The sequence below is a fragment of the Leptonotus elevatus genome, chromosome 11 (genome assembly GCF_054856555.1).
Source record: "Leptonotus elevatus isolate MCC_2025b chromosome 11, RoL_Lele_1.0, whole genome shotgun sequence".
Classification (NCBI taxonomy): domain Eukaryota; kingdom Metazoa; phylum Chordata; class Actinopteri; order Syngnathiformes; family Syngnathidae; genus Leptonotus; species Leptonotus elevatus.
Window position 1 is genome coordinate 7,937,666 of NC_141249.1, and position 18,584 is coordinate 7,956,249.

Consider the following 18,584-nt stretch of genomic DNA (forward strand, 5'->3'; position numbering starts at 1 on the left):
GCAAGTAGGTGGATAAAGTTAATGTTTAAACCTCTGCCTTGTTTTTGTGAACACATAGATCCATCCATCCATACTAGCTACTATTTTAATGTTGGTCATTATGGACCATTCAGAGCTTATATTACAAGTCTAAATGGCGGTCTTACTCGGTAAAAGGAAGCTCATCTACTCATTGAAACGCATTGGACTTCGAATCGTTGTAATTGATTTGTGAGGATTATTTTGATTTCAAAATGTGATGAAATATTGTTTGAATACTATAACAATCTGCCTGGTTTGTATGCTTGTCACAAGCAAAAGCAATAGTACTGTATATGGAGTTTGTTTTCACCGTGTAAAGGAAGTATTGCATTGTAGAAATATCAGAAATGCCCGGAATATTCAGAATTGTCCAAACTATTTTCTTGAGGTGGTATTTTACGGAAGAAGTTTGGGAACAACTGTAGTGGAAGTCTCAGTAAGATATAGTGCATTTTCAGCAAAATGTAAATTGAATGACAATGCAATGTAGTAGTTAAGCAAAGTTGCCTCTTTTAGACACATTGTCCTACTGCAAGTATTAACATTGTCCTTTGTCCTATTTGGCGAGTGGCCGTTATTCTAATTATAATCCAGGGTAATTCAAATTACACAGCTATATTTATAAAATAAATAAAAGCACACCACAATGAATCGTATGTCGTTTGTTTTGAATACAATATGTTGTACATTAAAGTCTCCGTTCACACAATTCTAATCTTAAAGTAAGTGAATAATAGACAAAGTTACGCGAATTGTCCTTTCTCCCAAAATAGGGTAAATTGCAGTGATGCAACGGCAGGCCAGAGAAAATCTGCATCACTTGCTTGTCTTTGATATGTTTGCCTCGCAAAGCTTTTTTTTGCGTTTGTCTTTCGACACCCGGAAACGAGCCCTGAGCGAGAGCTCTTCATGTAATCGCCTCTCTCTGCTGCTCACTGTAAACGTACTGGGACGTCACACGTCGAGCGCCACACAGCAATCCGTCGCTACTGGACCTCCATCGAGGATCTGTTCGGAACCATTTTACCTCCGGGTTTATCGTCTGACTTTTCGAGTCGACTTCACGTCGCCGTAGCGACAAGCACATACCGTGCGGACTGCAGAACTATTTGGACGAAGCGCCTGAAAACACTTGAGTGAACCGAAAGTTGAGTCGAGATGAGTGTGGAGGCGTACGGGCCAAGCTCCCAGACCCTCACCTTCTTGGACACCGAGGAAGCCGAATTGCTCGGAGCGGACACCCAGGGCTCCGAATACGACTTTACCGACTTCACCCTCCCGAGCCAGACTCAGACACAGGGCCAGACTCAGAGTCAGCTGGACGGACAGGTTTGCATCACTGTGTTTGCTAGGAAGAAACAACATCGCGCGCTGTACTGACGTTAGCCGAAGCTAGTTAGCGTAGCAGCTAAAGCGTTGCATGCTATGCTAACCTGCTATTATTATTGGACGTGCGCGACTGTTAGCTTGTTGCTAAGCCACCCTTCCGACTAACCTCCAAAGTATTCATGCGTACCTTCGTTTGGTGTAAACATTTGATTTAACTCAACCCACATATTTGTTACCGAATTGACTGTGATAAAAAACACGCGTTTTGACAATATGGCGCCCTTAGCGAAACTTTGTTAGAGCGCCTTTTCCGCAATGTGATTTCTCGCCGCTAATATTAGCTTCAAGTTGTTAGCATAACACGTTATCGCCATGTTATGGTCGAGGTAAAGCTTGAGTTGTGCTGCAGGTTAACGGTCCAGATGAGGGGCTCCATAACGGCGGAGTAGAAGATCCTGTGGCTAAAGCCAGTCAGCTGTTGGCAGAACTAAATTTTGAGGAGGATGAAGAAGATGCCTACTACACCAAGGACCTGCCCGTGCATGCTTGCAGGTACACTTGACAGCAACACATTGCCCAAATGCAGTTGGTTGAGCTATAGCGCTGCACATACACAACCAAAGTTAAACTATTAAATTGTCTTAGATTCTGCTTCTAGAGGAGGAAATTAGTGATTGGATGTGCAATTAATGAACTCCAAGTGTAATAACAGTCTTTACTTTTGTTCATGTTTCTACTACAATACTGGAAATGGCCAGTTTGTGTCTTCTGCAAATAACTACAGTACACTGTGATGACTTGCGGCCATCAGCCTTCAGACACACTTCCTCTAAGGTCGTTTTAACTTTGTGGAAGTACTGTATGTATGCATAACAAAATATTGCCATTAAAAAAAATATATATATATTGTTTGGCTCCACTCTATCATAAGCCTATTCATTTAACAGCCTATTTGAGAACATTCAACCAATGTGTATCTGTTTATTTTCTATTTGACTGCATGTATTAAACTCGACATGTTGTCAAACAATTTTATTTTATTTTTCAGCTATTGTGGCATTCACGATCCAGCCTGTGTGGTTTACTGCAACACCAGCAAGAAGTGGTTCTGCAATGGACGTGGAAATACATCTGGCAGGTCTGTAGGCATCCTAGTCGCACCTTAGTGGAACTTAAAATGCCAGAACACAATCTGCTCAAGGATGCTGGTCAACCTCTGACTTTCTTCATATGTAAGAAATACTTTTCCCATAGGAAATAACATGTTGCAGAGTCAGACTACCAGCGCCATAAAATCTTTATTAACACACTTGTAGGCAGGCAAGTAATGAGAATTCTTAACTGTTGTACAAGAGTAATAGGAAGTTAAACGCTTTATGATAAAATTGCTCACCTTTTCAAGCAGGCATGTTCAAGAGGCGAGTTTACATTGAATTTCATAATATTTCTAACAGTGATACAAATGTAAAAAATTGGTCTAACTATATATTAAAACTTAACGCGTAACAACATGCACAGGGAGGATTGTTGTGTGTATCTGGAAAGTGAGTCTCTTTACATTAACACTATTCAGAACTGCGCCACTGCAATTCTTTTTTCTTTTCTTTTTTTTATGGATTATGAAAGTCACTTTAGCCCCATTGTTCTGAGCATACGCAACATATGTTGCTTTTTTGCATCGCAATGATGATGATGCTTTCTAATGTCGCTGTTCTTTGCCTTCAAGAAAACTCCATGCAGCTCTTTCTCTAACCTTGAGCAAAGCTACTACTGCCTAAATGATCCCTCTCACATACACGCACACAGAGATTCAATTGCTTTTTCACTCGTGGAGGCAACATTTAATCACCCACTTGACAAGTTACACTTGTCAATTGATGTTGTGGAGTGGTACATATTTTTCATTTCTCTTATCATCACTCTTTTCCTCTTCACCATTATCTTATTATTGCTGTGGTACCTACCATCATATGACCTTTAAACTGTTTGAACTCAGAGGTCCCACTGTATGACCGAAAACATGAAATGCACACTTTGTAATCATTCTCAACTCCTGACCTGTAGCCACATAGTGAACCATCTGGTGCGAGCCAAATGCAAAGAGGTGACACTTCACAAAGATGGACCTTTGGGAGAGACTGTGCTGGAGTGTTACAACTGCGGGTGTCGCAATGTCTTCCTCCTGGGTTTCATCCCCGCCAAGGCTGATTCTGTAGTGGTGCTGCTTTGTAGGTAAGTGACCGTGACTGTAGCCGATTTGAACTGAAACCCAGTGTCCTTAAAATTTCGTCTCTCTTAACGCCAGATGAGTTTTTAGTGTCTTGATGCTTAGATAACGGATGGTCAGCATTTCATGTCTAAATAGATAATAAAGGGGAACAGTAGCTAGGGCTGCTCGATTATGGGAACAATTATAATTGAGATTATTTTGGTAATAATTGAAATTGTGATTATTTTTTGGGACAAAACAAGAAAATGTTTAAACATTTAAAAATATTAAGACAAATACAATTATTTGAAACACTGTAATTATGTAAGTTCCTTTTGGAGCAAACAAGATTTATTAAATTAGTCTTTTTAAAATAAAAAAGGTGCAAAAATATAAATTCAAACAACTCAAAAGTAGTATTAATAATCTTTTCTTTTTTTTTTACGATTATGCCAATTTTGTAATTGTGGAGTGTAATAATTGTAATTGTATTCTGATTACCGGTAATTACACAGCCCTAACAGTAGCCCTCTATTTGTCATCATTTCAAAGACTTTTAATTGTAGGTTTATTTTCAAAGCTATGCTTCTGGCAATATTTGACTGTTAAACGTAAATAGGATTTTCTTTTGGCCATTAACTGGGTAATTGAAATGGACTTCTTACTGAACACAGTAGGCAAGAAGGCCTCAAGTTTAATATGGTCTGTCTGTCTGAACATTACATCTCCTCGCAGACAGCCTTGTGCCAGCCAGAGCAGCCTGAAAGACATCAACTGGGATAGCTCCCAGTGGCAGCCGCTGATCCAAGACCGCTGTTTTCTCTCATGGCTGGTGAAGATCCCATCGGAGCAGGAGCAGCTGCGTGCCCGGCAGATCACTGCCCAGCAGATCAACAAGCTGGAGGAACTCTGGAAGGTTAGGAATTGAATATGCTCAAAGGCTATTCACTAAGATACCTTTGTTGAATGATGCAAGAGACTTTAGAAGGTGAAATTGGTGTCAATCAGTGGCACAGCAGTTTTAATGCTTTTTGTCTTTGCTTCAGGACAACCCCACTGCCACTTTGGAGGACTTGGAGAAGCCAGGTGTAGATGAGGAGCCCCAACATGTGTTGCTGCGCTATGAGGATGCCTACCAGTACCAAAATATTTTTGGTCCTTTAGTCAAACTGGAGGCTGACTATGATAAGAAGCTTAAGGAGTCTCAGGTATTTGTGTTGTGACTCTCATTTTTAAGAATCTTCTCATATTTGTAAATACAAAGATGTACTTATACTGCAGTTTTTAAAATTTACTCTATACAAAACTCAATTTATAAAAAAAATGTTTACCTGCCTCTGTTGCTTGATTTTATTTTATTTTTTTATTTTCGCACTTCAGTATTCACTTTTTTATGCATTTGATGAAATCATTATCTCTCTGTTTTCATATTTCCTTTTGCAGACCCAAGATAATATAACAGTAAGGTGGGACTTGGGACTGAATAAGAAGCGGATTGCATATTTCACTCTGCCGAAGACCGATTCAGGTGGTAATTCCCGAGATTTACTTCTTCCCAGTCATGCAGAAAGATCCTCATCTTATCTCCTCCCACTGACTGCGCACAACTTCCTCCAACCGCCATCATTTAGTAGCATGGATGCATGCTTGGTTATGTTCTTTACTGACTTCGAGTCAGGTTTTGTTTTTGCTTTGTTTTTTTTGTTTTTTTTGTTTTGTTTTTTGTTTTTGATTTTTACAAATTGTGTCAGTGGACTCATTAGCAAGGCCATTTTTTAGTTTAGATGTGAATCATACTAATACAATACCCCTTCTGTTCTCTTCTGGCAAAATCAGATATGCGCTTGATGCAAGGTGATGAGATCTGCCTGCGCTACAAGGGAGACTTGGCGCCACTGTGGAAAGGGATCGGCCATGTCATCAAGGTTCCGGACAGTATCTTTTTCACGGTTGGCAGTTTCAGTGTCAGTTCACCCTTTTACTTCAGAAAAAGAGCAACCTTTATCCCCCTGAGGAGAAATTAATACATGTCCAATCAAATCCACATTGGCAAGAGCAGACCATCACAAAACAACAGTTTGATGCATATTTACTATTGTTTAAAGGCTGGTACTTCAACAACCAATCACAAATTCTTTATTTCTGGTTTGAAGCTCGTCTTGTACTATAACCTGCCTCTTTCCAGCATTTGCACAGACCGGGCCATTCGCCACCTCATGGCGTTACTGTGATTTTACAGCTGTGTTTGTATAGTTGCGTTTCAAAGATGAAGAATTCCTTAACAGCTTCCTTTTATAAGACTATGGGGATGAAATTGCTATTGAGCTGCGGAGCAGTGTTGGAGCCCCTGTGGAAATTCCCCATAATTTCCAGGTGGACTTTGTGTGGAAGGCTACTTCCTTTGACAGGTAGGCGTGTGCCAGAATTTTAGATATTACTGTTTCAGCAGCTCTTAAGTAACATCTAATGAGTGCTGGTATTACCTAGCATGATGTGATGTTGTGTTAAAATGTAATTAGGGAAGGCTGAAGGAATTTTTTAATACATATGTAGTAGGGCTGCACGATATCTAAAAAAAAAAATACAGTTATCACGATGATGGCACATGCAATATGCTCATCGCAAAGACTGGCGATAAATTCAAACTTTTCTTATGGTACTGTATGCTTCGTTGCACGCGTTGACGTTTATTCAAGTTCGACCAATCAGATGCGACCTTAAATGCGCATCGCCACTTACCTCCCTAGATACTGCTCTCTTATTGGCTGGAGAGGACCACATGCGTCCTGTCCGCAGCCGTAGACGGAGGAAAAATAAATAGTAGACGCGGGAGAGGAAGAAATTAACGAGGGTGAAAGCAATGAACTATTTGAATAGCACGTTTGCAATATGGGACTACTTTGGCTTCAGGAAACATGACTTGTCACAGGCGCAAGTACTGCGCAAGTGACGTCAAAGAACAGTGGCTACATCAAAAGGAAAGACACCCAATCTACGCATCAGTCTTCAGAATCCAAATTCTACTGACGTGAAGGCAAGTTGTAAAATAGCAAATCGATAATCATTAATGACAGTTTTGCGAGCGTCACACCTTACGAGAAAACTTCCAAGCGCCACAAAGCTATTACCGCAGCTTGCCCGAAAGTACCTCAGTTTGTATACCTGCAAGCAGCTCACCCTCCGAGAGACTTTTTAACGTGCCTCGGGCATAGTAGTTACATGTCAGCGTACCGGCACTTGTTTAAAACCAGCCAAAGTGAACATGCTGGTCTTCCTGGCAAAAAACCTTGAATCATTTTGCTAAGCAGTGTTGTTTTTTATGGTTACTGTAACGTTGAAACGGAAAGACATACATCTTAAAGCGATACAAGACTTTTAAGTCATTTTCCAGTATTGGATTAGGCATTGTGTACAAAGAGTAAAAGTGCAAATATCTCTGGCATCTTATTCGCTGAATTGTCTTTTAAACCGATTTAGTATCAAAATAAGAACATACCGTGGACCATTATCCTGGTCACGTGTTCGTTATGGCGTATTCCGTAAACGAAAGCCGCCTTCGTTCATTTCAATGGGAGTTTGCTGACGTAATTGGCAAGAAAAAGCCGTCTTCTATCCCAATTACTGCGCCAATTCTGTTCAGAGTAAAATCCTCAGCACATCAGGTTTCATGTCATTCCGTGTCCTAATGTGGGCTAAAGCGTGCTTGGCACACAACATGTAGATTGGCCTAGCAAAGTAAAAGTCACCCGGATGTTTACAGTTCAGGTTCGGGAATGTCCACAAATTATATTTCCAGAGTGAGCAATGTCAATGGTGACTTGACTGGTAATTTGAGCCTCTAAGATGCAACTTGCAGACGGTCCCCAACTTTAACTCGCTATGAGCCAGCCGGCTGATAAGTCGGCCACTTTCATCCGGTTTTCGGCTGGATACAAATCTTTGGCGAGTCCTCTGTGGCTGTACTGCTTTTGAAGAAGAGCTTCTTTGCTATAGGAGTATAGGGCGTAATTCCACTTTTTATGTCCGTCGTGGGATGCAATAATTCCTTGTGAGTGGCTTTGTTGTCATTAGCGGCCATGTCATATATACGCGTTTTATGCAAGCCAAACGTCACGGTGATCACGTGACTGTCCAAAATGGCCAATACTGTATTTAATGCAAAATATTCATAAAGAGTGCTATAAAATCATAATCGTTCAACATAAATTGGCAATTTTTATATTAATTTCACATTATAGCTGGTTAGTTTTTCATAAGTCTTGTATCCTTTAAGCACTTTGTTTTCAAGAATTATTATCTATATTTTTTGTGTATATTATTTAATTTACCAGTCATGCTAAAGCTCTTGGGAATTTCATAGTTGTCACTTACCCATGGTTATGCTTGAATGAAATACCTGATTAGGAGTACAGTGTTCCCTCGTTTTCTGCTGGGGTTAGGTTCCAAAAATACCTGCAATAAATGAAATCAGTGAAGTAGTTAGCTTTATGTTTTACATTTCTCATAAATGTTTTAAGGCTCTATAACCCCTCAGCACACATTTTATGCAGTTTACTCATTGAAACATTAAAATTTTCTCACATTTTTCTCGTTTAGACATTCTCAATGTTCAAACCTTCATAAATTTTTATAAAACGTAAAATTGCACTTAATTTTTTTTCTCGCGAAAAGTGAACCGCGTTATAGCGGGGAAACACTGTAATGCTTTTTTTTTTTTTTTTTTTCTAGCATGTTTGTGTTAACACTTGTTAACTGTTTGCACTTAATACATTTAGCCTCAATTACAATGTTTAGATCAGATTACTGTACATAGTTTGGTCATATTCCACATTTAAAGATTATTTATTTAATTAGATAATGAAAATTTAATTTCTTTAGAGACATGTTAAATATCGCTATCGCGATATTGAACATCCATATCTCATGTTTTTCCAATATCGTGCAGCCCTAATATGTAGTTTAAAAAGAGGTCATCAAGATTGTCAAATATCAAACCCATGGAAATAAGAGCCTGTTCAAATGAGACGGTAATTTATCGTGGATAATGTCATTCCAGCCACAGAACCGGGTCACCTCTTCATTTTTGCTAGCTCAGACTGAAAATTGGAATTCTGCCCTTGAACTGCGGCAATTGGACATTCAGAAACATTACAGGATTAAAAATTGTTTTTACTGTATATGAAAAACGTTTTGAACTAACATGACTTGGCAGACAAAGCATTTGTCGTGTTCCCTAGTGATGAGTAATCCTATACCAGCTGTGGCTTGTCATTTCTAGTTCTTAACAGATGGTTGTCATCCGTGTCAGACAATGACGCTAACCATCCATGCTCGTTTTATTGCAGAATGCAGAGTGCTTTGAAGACCTTTGCTGTGGATGAAACCTCAGTGTCAGGATACATCTACCACAAACTTCTGGGTCACGAGGTGGAAGACGTTACCATCAAGTGTCAGCTGCCCAAACGCTTCACTGCCCAGGGCCTACCTGACCTCAATCACTCACAGGTCAGACTGCTTTATTTTTATTTGCCTTCTTTGGATATCATCTCCAGTGGTTTGTCGCTAATTATTTATTGTGAAAAGGAGTTTAGTAAAATGAGATTTCATGCTTTAATGAATTTATTGTCTCTGGATTATTTAAGGCCTTTTTGTTGTTCTTATTTGTAATATGTCCTATTAATTGTGTGTTTGCATGTGTAGGTGTATGCTGTGAAGACGGTGCTGCAGAGGCCTCTCAGCCTTATCCAGGGTCCACCTGGCACTGGCAAGACTGTTACCTCTGCCACTATTGTCTATCACCTGTCACGTCAGGGCAATGGGTAACAACCCTTTTGAGTTGCTTCTTCTTACAGTACTTCTCAATTTTGTATTTCATGCTAGTCAATATCTACTGTTAAGGTCTCTGTCTGCCCCTCCCCTTCCTGTCTTTGTAGACCAGTCCTGGTGTGCGCTCCCAGTAACATTGCAGTGGACCAGCTAACCGAGAAGATTGACAAGACTGGCCTTAAGGTGGTCAGGCTGTGTGCTAAAAGCCGTGAGGCTATTGAGTCACCAGTGTCTTTCCTAGCATTGCATAACCAGATCAGCAATATGGACAGGTCAGTCTGTGGAAATCTAGTCCTTCTGCTCTGCTGTTAAGAACAAGAAACCTTGCAAACATAAGCACATCTTCATATTTTGTGTTGCTATTATCACTTGCACTTTGTGACTACAGTAAAGAGGGTCCAACATATGGCAATGGAATAATAAAGTCATAATTATAATAATTTCTTTGTAACGCACTTCCAAGCCATAAATCTAAATCAATCAAACGAAAAAACGGCGGCAACCGAATGATTTCTTGTGCTGCGTGACAAAGATTTCTTACATTACGCGGTAGTTGCCATTTGTGACCATGAAATGTCAGTACCATCCTAAACCAAGGACCCCTGTATTTGAATTTTATGCGGCTCTTCTGTATTCATCCTGTGGTGGTTTCATTGTAGCATGCCAGAACTTCAGAAACTTCAGCAGCTGAAGGATGAGACTGGCGAGCTGTCTTCTGCCGATGAGAAGCGCTACAGGGCCTTGAAACGCACTGCTGAGAGGGAACTGCTAATGGTGAGTCTGACCAAAATGGCCAGTCTCTAAATGTGGTCTTTTCGTAGCCTTTTAATTTGAAGCTACTCAGTCGACTTTGAGGTTGAGGTTTGTAATTTTCTATGTCATTTGCTTCAGAACGCGGATGTGATCTGCTGCACCTGCGTTGGCGCAGGGGACCCTCGCCTGGCCAAGATGCAGTTTCGTTCCATCCTGATTGATGAGAGCACCCAGGCCACAGAGCCTGAGTGTATGGTGCCGGTTGTACTAGGAGCAAAGCAGGTTTGTTTCTTAAAACAAAAGTTGTTAAGAATATAAGGAATATCTGGCTGAAGGTCAGGTGAGGTGTAGGGGGTACTCAGTTTATGACGGTCCCGACATAAGACAATTCAAGGTTATACGTGTACAATGAACTTTTTTATATTTATATATATATATATATATATATATATAAAAATCCACAAGGAGAAGGAAATTTGTTGGCTTTACCCAACAGATTGGTATTTCCAAGCGAAAATACACACAAACACGACAAAAAGCACGTGCACAGTGATGTAGGGATTAATACCGTTAAAGCTGTCGATGCTTCTGACAACACTAAGATCAATTCCCAAACTTAAACAATAAACATCAATGTATTTGATTCTTCAGGCCACCATATTTGCAATATAATTACAGATACGTTGCAGGTATTGTTTCGCAGATGCACACGAGGAGTTAATACGTCAGTTAGTGTCTGTAATGTCTCAATTCGAGGTCATTGATCTGTAAATTATGAAATTACTAGGGATAAACCGATTATCGGCCAGGCCAATTATCGGTGCAGTATTTGGCATTTTGACAAATATCGGCATTGGCCCCTTCTACCAATCTGAAGGCAGCTATAGCTGGTATCTCACTGAGCGGTGAATGTAGCAAATTTGGGGTTTTCAGCACAATTTGTAAGATGTTCAGACAAATTTTCTACTGTCTGCAAAAATCTTTTGAAACCTTTTACGAACCAAGACGAAAACCCCAAATTAGCTGTATTTGTTGCTCAGTGAGATACAGGTAACCATTCATTTGTGTATTTTTGTTTGATTTCCACTTTACTTTATAAAATATAACGCTGACACTGGGAACTCCCTACATTTTTTTTGTGAAATTAATTACTTGTTTAGTTTTTAATTTCGCTTAAGACATGCCAATGACCCTGAAAGCTTCCTGCAATTTTTGTTATAATTTTTAAACAAAACTGACTATTCTTTTGTCATTATGTTTCAAATTAAAAGAGAAACCTTCAAAGTGTTGAAAATTTGAATATAGGGATAGTTGTTTTAACAAACATGCTTAATGGAATTTAAACAAAAGTTATTTTTTTAAATATTGACAAATATTTTCTTTTTTACTGCAAATCTATATCGATTACCAGCCTCCTAGACTACGAATAATCGGTATCCGTATCAGCCCAGGAAAAAAACATCGGTCTAACACTAGAAATGACGTCCGATCACAAAATGAACAGAATTTGCAAAATATCGGCCGATTTTGTCAAACTTATCAGCTTAGTGGAAAGTCCAATTTAAACCAGATTTTCAAACTTAGCCTTATTACTCTAATAGTACATTAGTGTCGGAACTCGACTAGAATTGAATGTTTTTGTTCAAAATGTTCAATATCATCAAACAAAGTAAAACTGTATGTTAGTGAAAATATAGTGTGTTTGTTAATAATCTTTTTGCCAACTGTTACATGTCATTACATTTACCAATTTTGGCCAATGTGTAGCTCATCCTGGTTGGTGACCACTGCCAGCTTGGTCCTGTGGTGATGTGTAAGAAGGCAGCCAAGGCAGGATTGTCCCAGTCCCTGTTTGAGCGCTTGGTGGTTCTGGGGATCCGGCCAATTCGCCTTCAGGTCCAGTACAGGATGCATCCAGCTCTCAGCGCCTTCCCCTCAAACATCTTCTATGAGGGCTCCTTGCAGAATGGCGTCACGGCAGGTTTGCGGCTGTCAAATTTGTTGTGCTGTGGTAACAGAACCAAGAAGAATAACATTTGAAAAAAAAACACAAGCTCTTTCTGCTCTTTTCAGCTGATCGCATCAAGAAGGGCTTTGACTTCCAGTGGCCACAGCCGGACAAGCCCATGTTTTTTTATGTGACTCAAGGTCAGGAGGAAATTGCTAGCTCTGGAACCTCCTACCTGAACAGGTAACATTCCACACAACATACATTGGGAGGTAAAAGTATGTGGACCCTTTGGATGAATTGGTTGTAAAATGGGGTCCGATCTTTATCAAAATCACTTGTTCTCACATTTAGAATTTGAGTCAAGCCTTTGTTGGGTTCAGTGAATTAGTTTTTGTTTTCTCTTATAAGGACTGAGGCTGCAAATGTGGAGAAAATCACCACCAGGCTGTTGAAGGCGGGTGCCAAGCCTGACCAGATTGGGATCATCACCCCATATGAGGGTCAGCGTTCCTACCTGGTCCAATACATGCAGTTCAGTGGCTCTCTGCACACTAAACTCTATCAGGTACATCCCCCAGCCCCAAAGCACAACACTTTTTTTTTCTTGTTTCCTTAAATATTATTTTCCACTAGGAAAGATTTTGCATCCAAGTAACACTGTTGTGTTCTCTTAACCCACAGCAAGTGGAAATCGCAAGTGTGGATGCCTTCCAGGGCAGAGAGAAAGACTTCATCATCCTGTCTTGCGTTCGTGCCAACGAGCATCAGGGCATCGGCTTCTTGAATGATCCACGGCGACTTAATGTTGCTTTGACCAGAGCCAAGTAAAGAAACACTGACTATTTCCAAATAACACACAACACACCTCTACTTTTGGTTTTATTTATTGTCAATGCAGAAAAAAAAAATTTTTTCCCCTCTGAAATTACTTTCTGGCTCTTTGTAAAGATACGGAGTGATTATTGTGGGGAACCCCAAGGCGCTTTCTAAGCAGCCACTGTGGAACAACCTGCTGAACAACTACAAAGAGCAGAAAGTCCTGGTGGAAGGACCTCTCAACAACCTGAGGGAGAGCCTGATGCAGTTCAGCAAGCCACGCAAGCTGGTCAACACTATCAATCCTGTGAGTTGCTCGGAAGATGACAACGCTGTGACTCCGCACTCTAGAAACATTTCACTTCTGCTACTCAACAACAAAACAAAAAACAATGTGGTTTTTTTTCCTTTGGCGTGGTGTTTTAGGGCGGACGTTTCATAAGCACTGCGATGTATGACGCCCGTGAAGCTCTTATTCCTGGTTCTGCCTATGACCGCAGCGGCACTGGTGATTATTTTTCGTAAAAATATCCACATTCATCAAGCGTGTTTTCATCAGGACTGCATTTAATTCTTCAATCTTTTTTTGTTGTGAAGTTGGTCGCCCGTCCAACATGTACTTCCAAACTCACGACCAGATCGGGATGATTGGGGCGGCCCCTGGTCACATGGCCGCAATGAATCTCCCGATTCCCTTCAACCTGGTGATGCCCCCCATGCCTCCGCCCAGCTACTTAGGCCAGACTAACGGCCCCGCTGCAGGTATGCTACTGCGAATAGAAAGCCCTTTGAGTCACATCCAATGGTGGAGAAATATTAACATTTGGGGTGTCAGGCAATAAAAAATGTTTAATAGTAATTAATCGCATGACTTCAATAGTCAACTGGCAATAAATAACCAATTTTATGTCTGTTCTTAATGTACAATAAAATATTTGTTTTCATACTATTGTAAAAAATAGTGAGGGGAAACGTTAAACTAATAGAAATATGGCTGCATCTTTTAGTCATTGATACAGTAATTTCATAATTCATAATATTGGAAAAAAAAAGATATACTGCACTGTAAAAAAACAGTGGTATTGATTTATGTTGGTCATTTTTCTGCCACTAGATGACATAATTGCATTTGTAAGACATTGGTGACATCTCAGTGCATTTTTCTTTTCATATTAAGAGCTATCTAATCTTTAACATGAAGTCACTTGTGAAATTCTGCACATTTTTAAAATGGTAAAATACAACATGACCCGTCTCCATGCATAAATTCATTAATTGCTGCTAAATTTTGACATGGACGTGACCGCTGGGTTGCAACTGGAGTTCCCCTAGTAAGGGGCGGTCATTAATCGCGTGCTTAAAAAAATAGTGGTGTTAAAGGAACTTTAAATTAACTCAAAATGAATGCACTAATTTTGACACCCCTAATTAAAATCCTTCTACATGACCTGTGTGATGTATTCAGGCCGTGGCGCTATGAAGGGCAATAAGCCAGGCCGTGGCGGGCGCCAGAGGCCCCGGGGCTCGGCGGCCCAAGGTGCCAGTCACGGGCCAAACAGCCAAGCCAGCCAGGATGGGGCCTCCCAGCCCTTCTCGCAGGGGCCGCTGACTCAAGGCTACATCTCCATAAGTCAGCCTTCCCAGATGAGCCAGCCTGGTCTCTCCCAGCCGGAACTGTCTCAGGTAACGCATCACTGACAGTGTCGTGGACGGTGCGTTTTGGGGTTATTTGAGTTGGTTGGGGAAAAATCTAATATGTGTTCAAAAGTCGTTGGCGCTGATCGAACAATAAAGCATCAATAATCTATTCATCATTCCTGCCTTTTTGAGAATGAAGCTGGCTTGTCATATCAGGTAACAGTGAGCAGCACCTTAGAATAAATAAATAAAAAACGTTGTTTTCTTACATTTAGTCTGCCAACGCACATATTTTACTTTGGAAAAATCGCATGGCATGCCACCAAACAAAAATGTCACTAAAACATTTGACAACTAACTTTGAAACTGTTCTCCCAAAGTACATACTAGGGATGTTTGATACCACTTTATTTCAGACCGATACCAGTACGAGTACTCAACTCTCGAGTAGTCACCTTACTGGCACCACTAGTACTTTGGATCTATAAAAAAATTCCACCAAAAAAACAATGGCAGAATATTTTAAAGAAATACCTATATATCCTATTTTTCCTTAAAATGGCATGAAATTAATGGCAATTTTCTATTCTAATTTCTAGGGTCCTCTCTTCCTCTTCGCCGCGAGTATGAATACTTTTAAAAAAGGCACTTTACCGATACCTAGTATCGGTACTCGCTCATCCCTAGTACCTAGTAGTAAAGTAAAATCTGTATATGGGTAAATTTGCAAATACTGAACCGCGAGTGTGTAATAATTTTCTGACCAGTTAAGTGAATTGTCCCGCATCTAATTGCCATATTTTCAAGACCATAACGACTACCGTATTAAAGAAGCGCAGTGTCCGTTACGTGTGCTATTTCTGTATTTAACACACACACAAGGCGCACTGCACTATTGGGCGCAGACATGGTTAAACTTACGCTAGCTCAAAACATATGGTAGCATGCTAGCATATGTTTTAAAAAAGATAGCAGCGTTTCATAAAGCAAAGCAGTGAGCACCAACACGTCCAACTGTATCTTATATACAGGAAACTCGGCCTTGGTTGAAGACTGGCAGGCATAAGAAACTAAAAGACTCACGTCATCTTTCAGTTAAGTCTTTCGGGTTCTCATGCCTGCCAGTCCTCAACCAGGGCCGGATTTCCTGTGTATAAGCAACATGTCGACAGAAACGCTCCCACACAGACAGTCAAGCGGAGTGCTTACTGAAGTCACACAGCAACATTTACAGATTTTGGAACTCGGTGCACACAAAAGGCTCACTATTAGGCGCAGCGTAGTTTTTTGAGAAAATTTTAGGCTTTTAAGTGCGCCTTACAGTCGTGAAAATACACATGTCTGTGCCATGGCACAGAGGTCAACAATCATTGCCTAAGATCAAATGTTTTTGAGGGTTGTTTTTTTTTGTTGTTGTTTTTTTAACTCCCAGCACATTTTTTGTCTCGTTCTACAGGATAGTTACTTGGGTGACGAGTTCAAGTCCCAAATCGACGTAGCTTTGTCCCAGGACTCGACTTACCAGGGTGAACGTGCATACCAGCATGGTGGGGTGACCGGCCTGTCACAGTACTAGAGTGTAAGTGCTGCTTCTTGCACATTTGGCTTGGATTCGTTTGAATGTGCCAATCAGTTGTATGCTATTGATAAGCTACCTTTACTGAAAGCAGCTGCAAGTGCGTCGCAGTAAATTAGAATATCATGCAAAACTCAATCTGAACAGCGAAAATATTTCATTGATTCCCCAGAAAAACATTCACAAATGCCTATATTCACATTTGAAACTGTTCATATACTAAAGCAGTTTAATATTTTTAATTCATTTGGTATTACCCTGATAACTGCATTACAGATGTGATCAATAATTCAATTCAAAATGGAAACTCATTATATAGTCATACCACACACACGAAAATATCTTGTGGTTTTGTCATGATTAAATAATGACTGCACAGGTGTGCCTTAGACTGCCCACAATAAAAGGCCACTCTGAAAGGTGCAGGGATTCCCCAGAACCCCCATCTCATAAAAAAATGGGAGCAAAACAAAACTGTTGCGTAAAAATGAACCTATCTATAATCTACTTTACCGAGAGGCACCTGCATTTGTGCTGTGTTGATTTTGGTTTAAACAACTGTGCGTTGTCGTCTTTGCAGGTTGCTTGAAGAAGTGAGCTAGGCTTGAGCTGAGCTTAGTTCACTAGCTTTTTAATCTGGGAAATAATAAAATCATAAAATGGATACCTGTTTTCCTCTGCTACAACCGAAGCACCACCGAGTGAAAGCGACGGAATAGCAAACCAATGATCAGCGAGAGAAATAAGAGGGTAGAAGACGAGGGCACGGAGAGACGGGCGAGGAGGAGGCAAAAAGGCCGGTGGACGGGCAGGAGCCGGGCACCGACGGCGGTGCGACGAGCGAGGAGGGAAGTCGACAAGATGGCCACGTGTTGTCGAGCTGCGGAGGGGAAGCGAGGGGGCACGCCGACGGCCTCGAGGCTCAAATGCCAACCTACACGTTCAACAAACACCCTTCACCTCGCAGACGCCGGGAAAGACGGCAGGTGACGCCCCAAGTTTTGCGGCTGAATTTGAAGAATTGGTTCTCTTGACTTGCACGAGGCAGGATCGCGCAAAGTGATCCAACAGGCAAAGCAACAAAAAGAAAAAAATCATCCTAAAGTGTCCAACTCATGAGAAGTCCTGGACCGATCTAAATTTGTTCGATATTGGGAGAAGGGTCCGAAAATCCTCTGCGGCCTCCGAAGGAAAAGCGGCAGTCGACACACATTCTCCCTCTCCCCCTCTCGGAGAGGAAACACTTTCTGTGCTTGACACTGACGATCTGGAGCCTGGAACTGAGAAACCTACCATTTGCCTTGGAGACCACGGGCCTCTTTTACAAGGTCTTCTAATGGACTGGTTTTGCACCACGCGTCAGTGGTGGACTGGCTTAGGGGATTTCAGACTTTTTCCAAGGCATGACACAATTCCCACCCATGCCGCACTCTTTCAGACCATTTTCTTCTCTGAAGTAGCTTTCCAATTACTGAGCACAAAATCGAGAAAAAAAAAGGTGATTTAATCGAACCTGACCAGCATTGAATATCAAGTCTGTTTCAGTCAAGGCTATTTGCTCTCTTTAATCTTTTGAACGCAGTGTTGATGACTAGTCCATATGTGAACTCTTTACTTAAATCGGGAACTGTGTGTGAATTCATTGAGGTGAAGGAGGAAGCTTATTCATTCGTATACACACGCACGCGATGGGAAGAAAAGGAAGGTGGCTTGGGAAGAAATGGACATGAAGGGACAATTGGGTCTGCAAATATACACAGTTGCCGTAGAGAGGCTGATGGTTGTCACTCAGCCAGAGAAGAAAACTTGAGACCAAATCTCCAAATGTTGAACTTTTTTTTTTTTTTTTATCAGGAGTTGCAGCCTTCAAACTCCAAATCCGTAGGGACCCTTTTTGAGGGAATTCAAATGCACTCTGATAGAACTGAACACGAGGCCGTCAGCACCGACCAGTTGGCCGATGGCAGTTTTTGACCTTGAATCAGTGCCTATACGTTTATAAAAATAAATGGCTGCAGCGCAAGCGTGAATGTATTGTAGTTGTCAGGTCCAAAAAAACAACTTTTATTTTTATACGTACAGTATAGAAATGAAGCCAGATGATGATAGAAGCCACCTTCCTTCTCTGGGGTGAAATCAATGGAGGATGGGGAGACTTTCTTTTGTGGACTTTTGATGAATGCAATGCAGACTTGCCAGTGTTGTGGAGTTTGTTTGCATCTTGATTTCAGTTTGCTTTTGTTGTTTATTTTGCGCAGTCGGGTGTCTACTTTTACTAGTTTGTAGCGATTTGTTCCCAACAGCAACGTTTTCTTCATTAGATTTTCAGACTGCTTGTGGTTCTAGTTTTATCAAGTATAGATTTAGTTTTTACCGTTCGTAGCAAAGTTGTGCTTGATCTGTTTCTAACATGTCACGGCTTTATAAAATAAATACTGCTTACGTTCTGTTATCAGAGCCAACGT

General features: G+C 40.8%; 1 protein-coding gene across 2 annotated transcripts; it reads left to right on the plus strand.

Moving 5' to 3' along the window:
- The first annotated feature begins 920 nt into the window (after window positions 1-920).
- LOC147165703 (regulator of nonsense transcripts 1) lies at window positions 921-18,576 on the plus strand. Of its 2 annotated transcripts, none has more exons than XM_086088797.1 (24): window positions 921-1,350; window positions 1,760-1,902; window positions 2,399-2,488; window positions 3,415-3,582; window positions 4,295-4,475; window positions 4,606-4,767; window positions 5,003-5,087; window positions 5,396-5,494; window positions 5,859-5,967; window positions 8,905-9,064; window positions 9,260-9,378; window positions 9,493-9,657; window positions 10,045-10,159; window positions 10,277-10,420; window positions 11,906-12,119; window positions 12,212-12,329; window positions 12,498-12,654; window positions 12,771-12,913; window positions 13,038-13,212; window positions 13,332-13,413; window positions 13,503-13,667; window positions 14,371-14,588; window positions 16,000-16,122; window positions 16,700-18,576. In XM_086088797.1, the coding sequence occupies exons 1-23, from the start codon at window positions 1,180-1,182 to the stop codon at window positions 16,117-16,119; spliced, it is 3,303 nt and encodes a 1,100-aa protein (XP_085944923.1). In that variant the 5' UTR covers window positions 921-1,179; the 3' UTR covers window positions 16,120-16,122; window positions 16,700-18,576. The 2 variants fall into 2 exon arrangements, with proteins under 2 accessions (XP_085944923.1, XP_085944922.1); XM_086088796.1 differs by having other exon boundaries at window positions 922-1,350; window positions 5,003-5,090.
- The last annotated feature ends 8 nt before the right edge of the window (window positions 18,577-18,584 follow it).

Bases quoted from the DNA above. Each gene is read 5' to 3' on its own strand.
- LOC147165703 (XM_086088796.1), top strand. From the start codon at position 1,180: ATGAGTGTGGAGGCGTACGGGCCAAGCTCCCAGACCCTCACCTTCTTG. The intron at 2,489-3,414 runs GTCTGTAGGCAT...CCTGACCTGTAG, and splicing joins CGTGGAAATACATCTGGCAG to CCACATAGTGAACCATCTGG. The intron at 14,589-15,999 runs GTAACGCATCAC...CTCGTTCTACAG, and splicing joins CCCAGCCGGAACTGTCTCAG to GATAGTTACTTGGGTGACGA.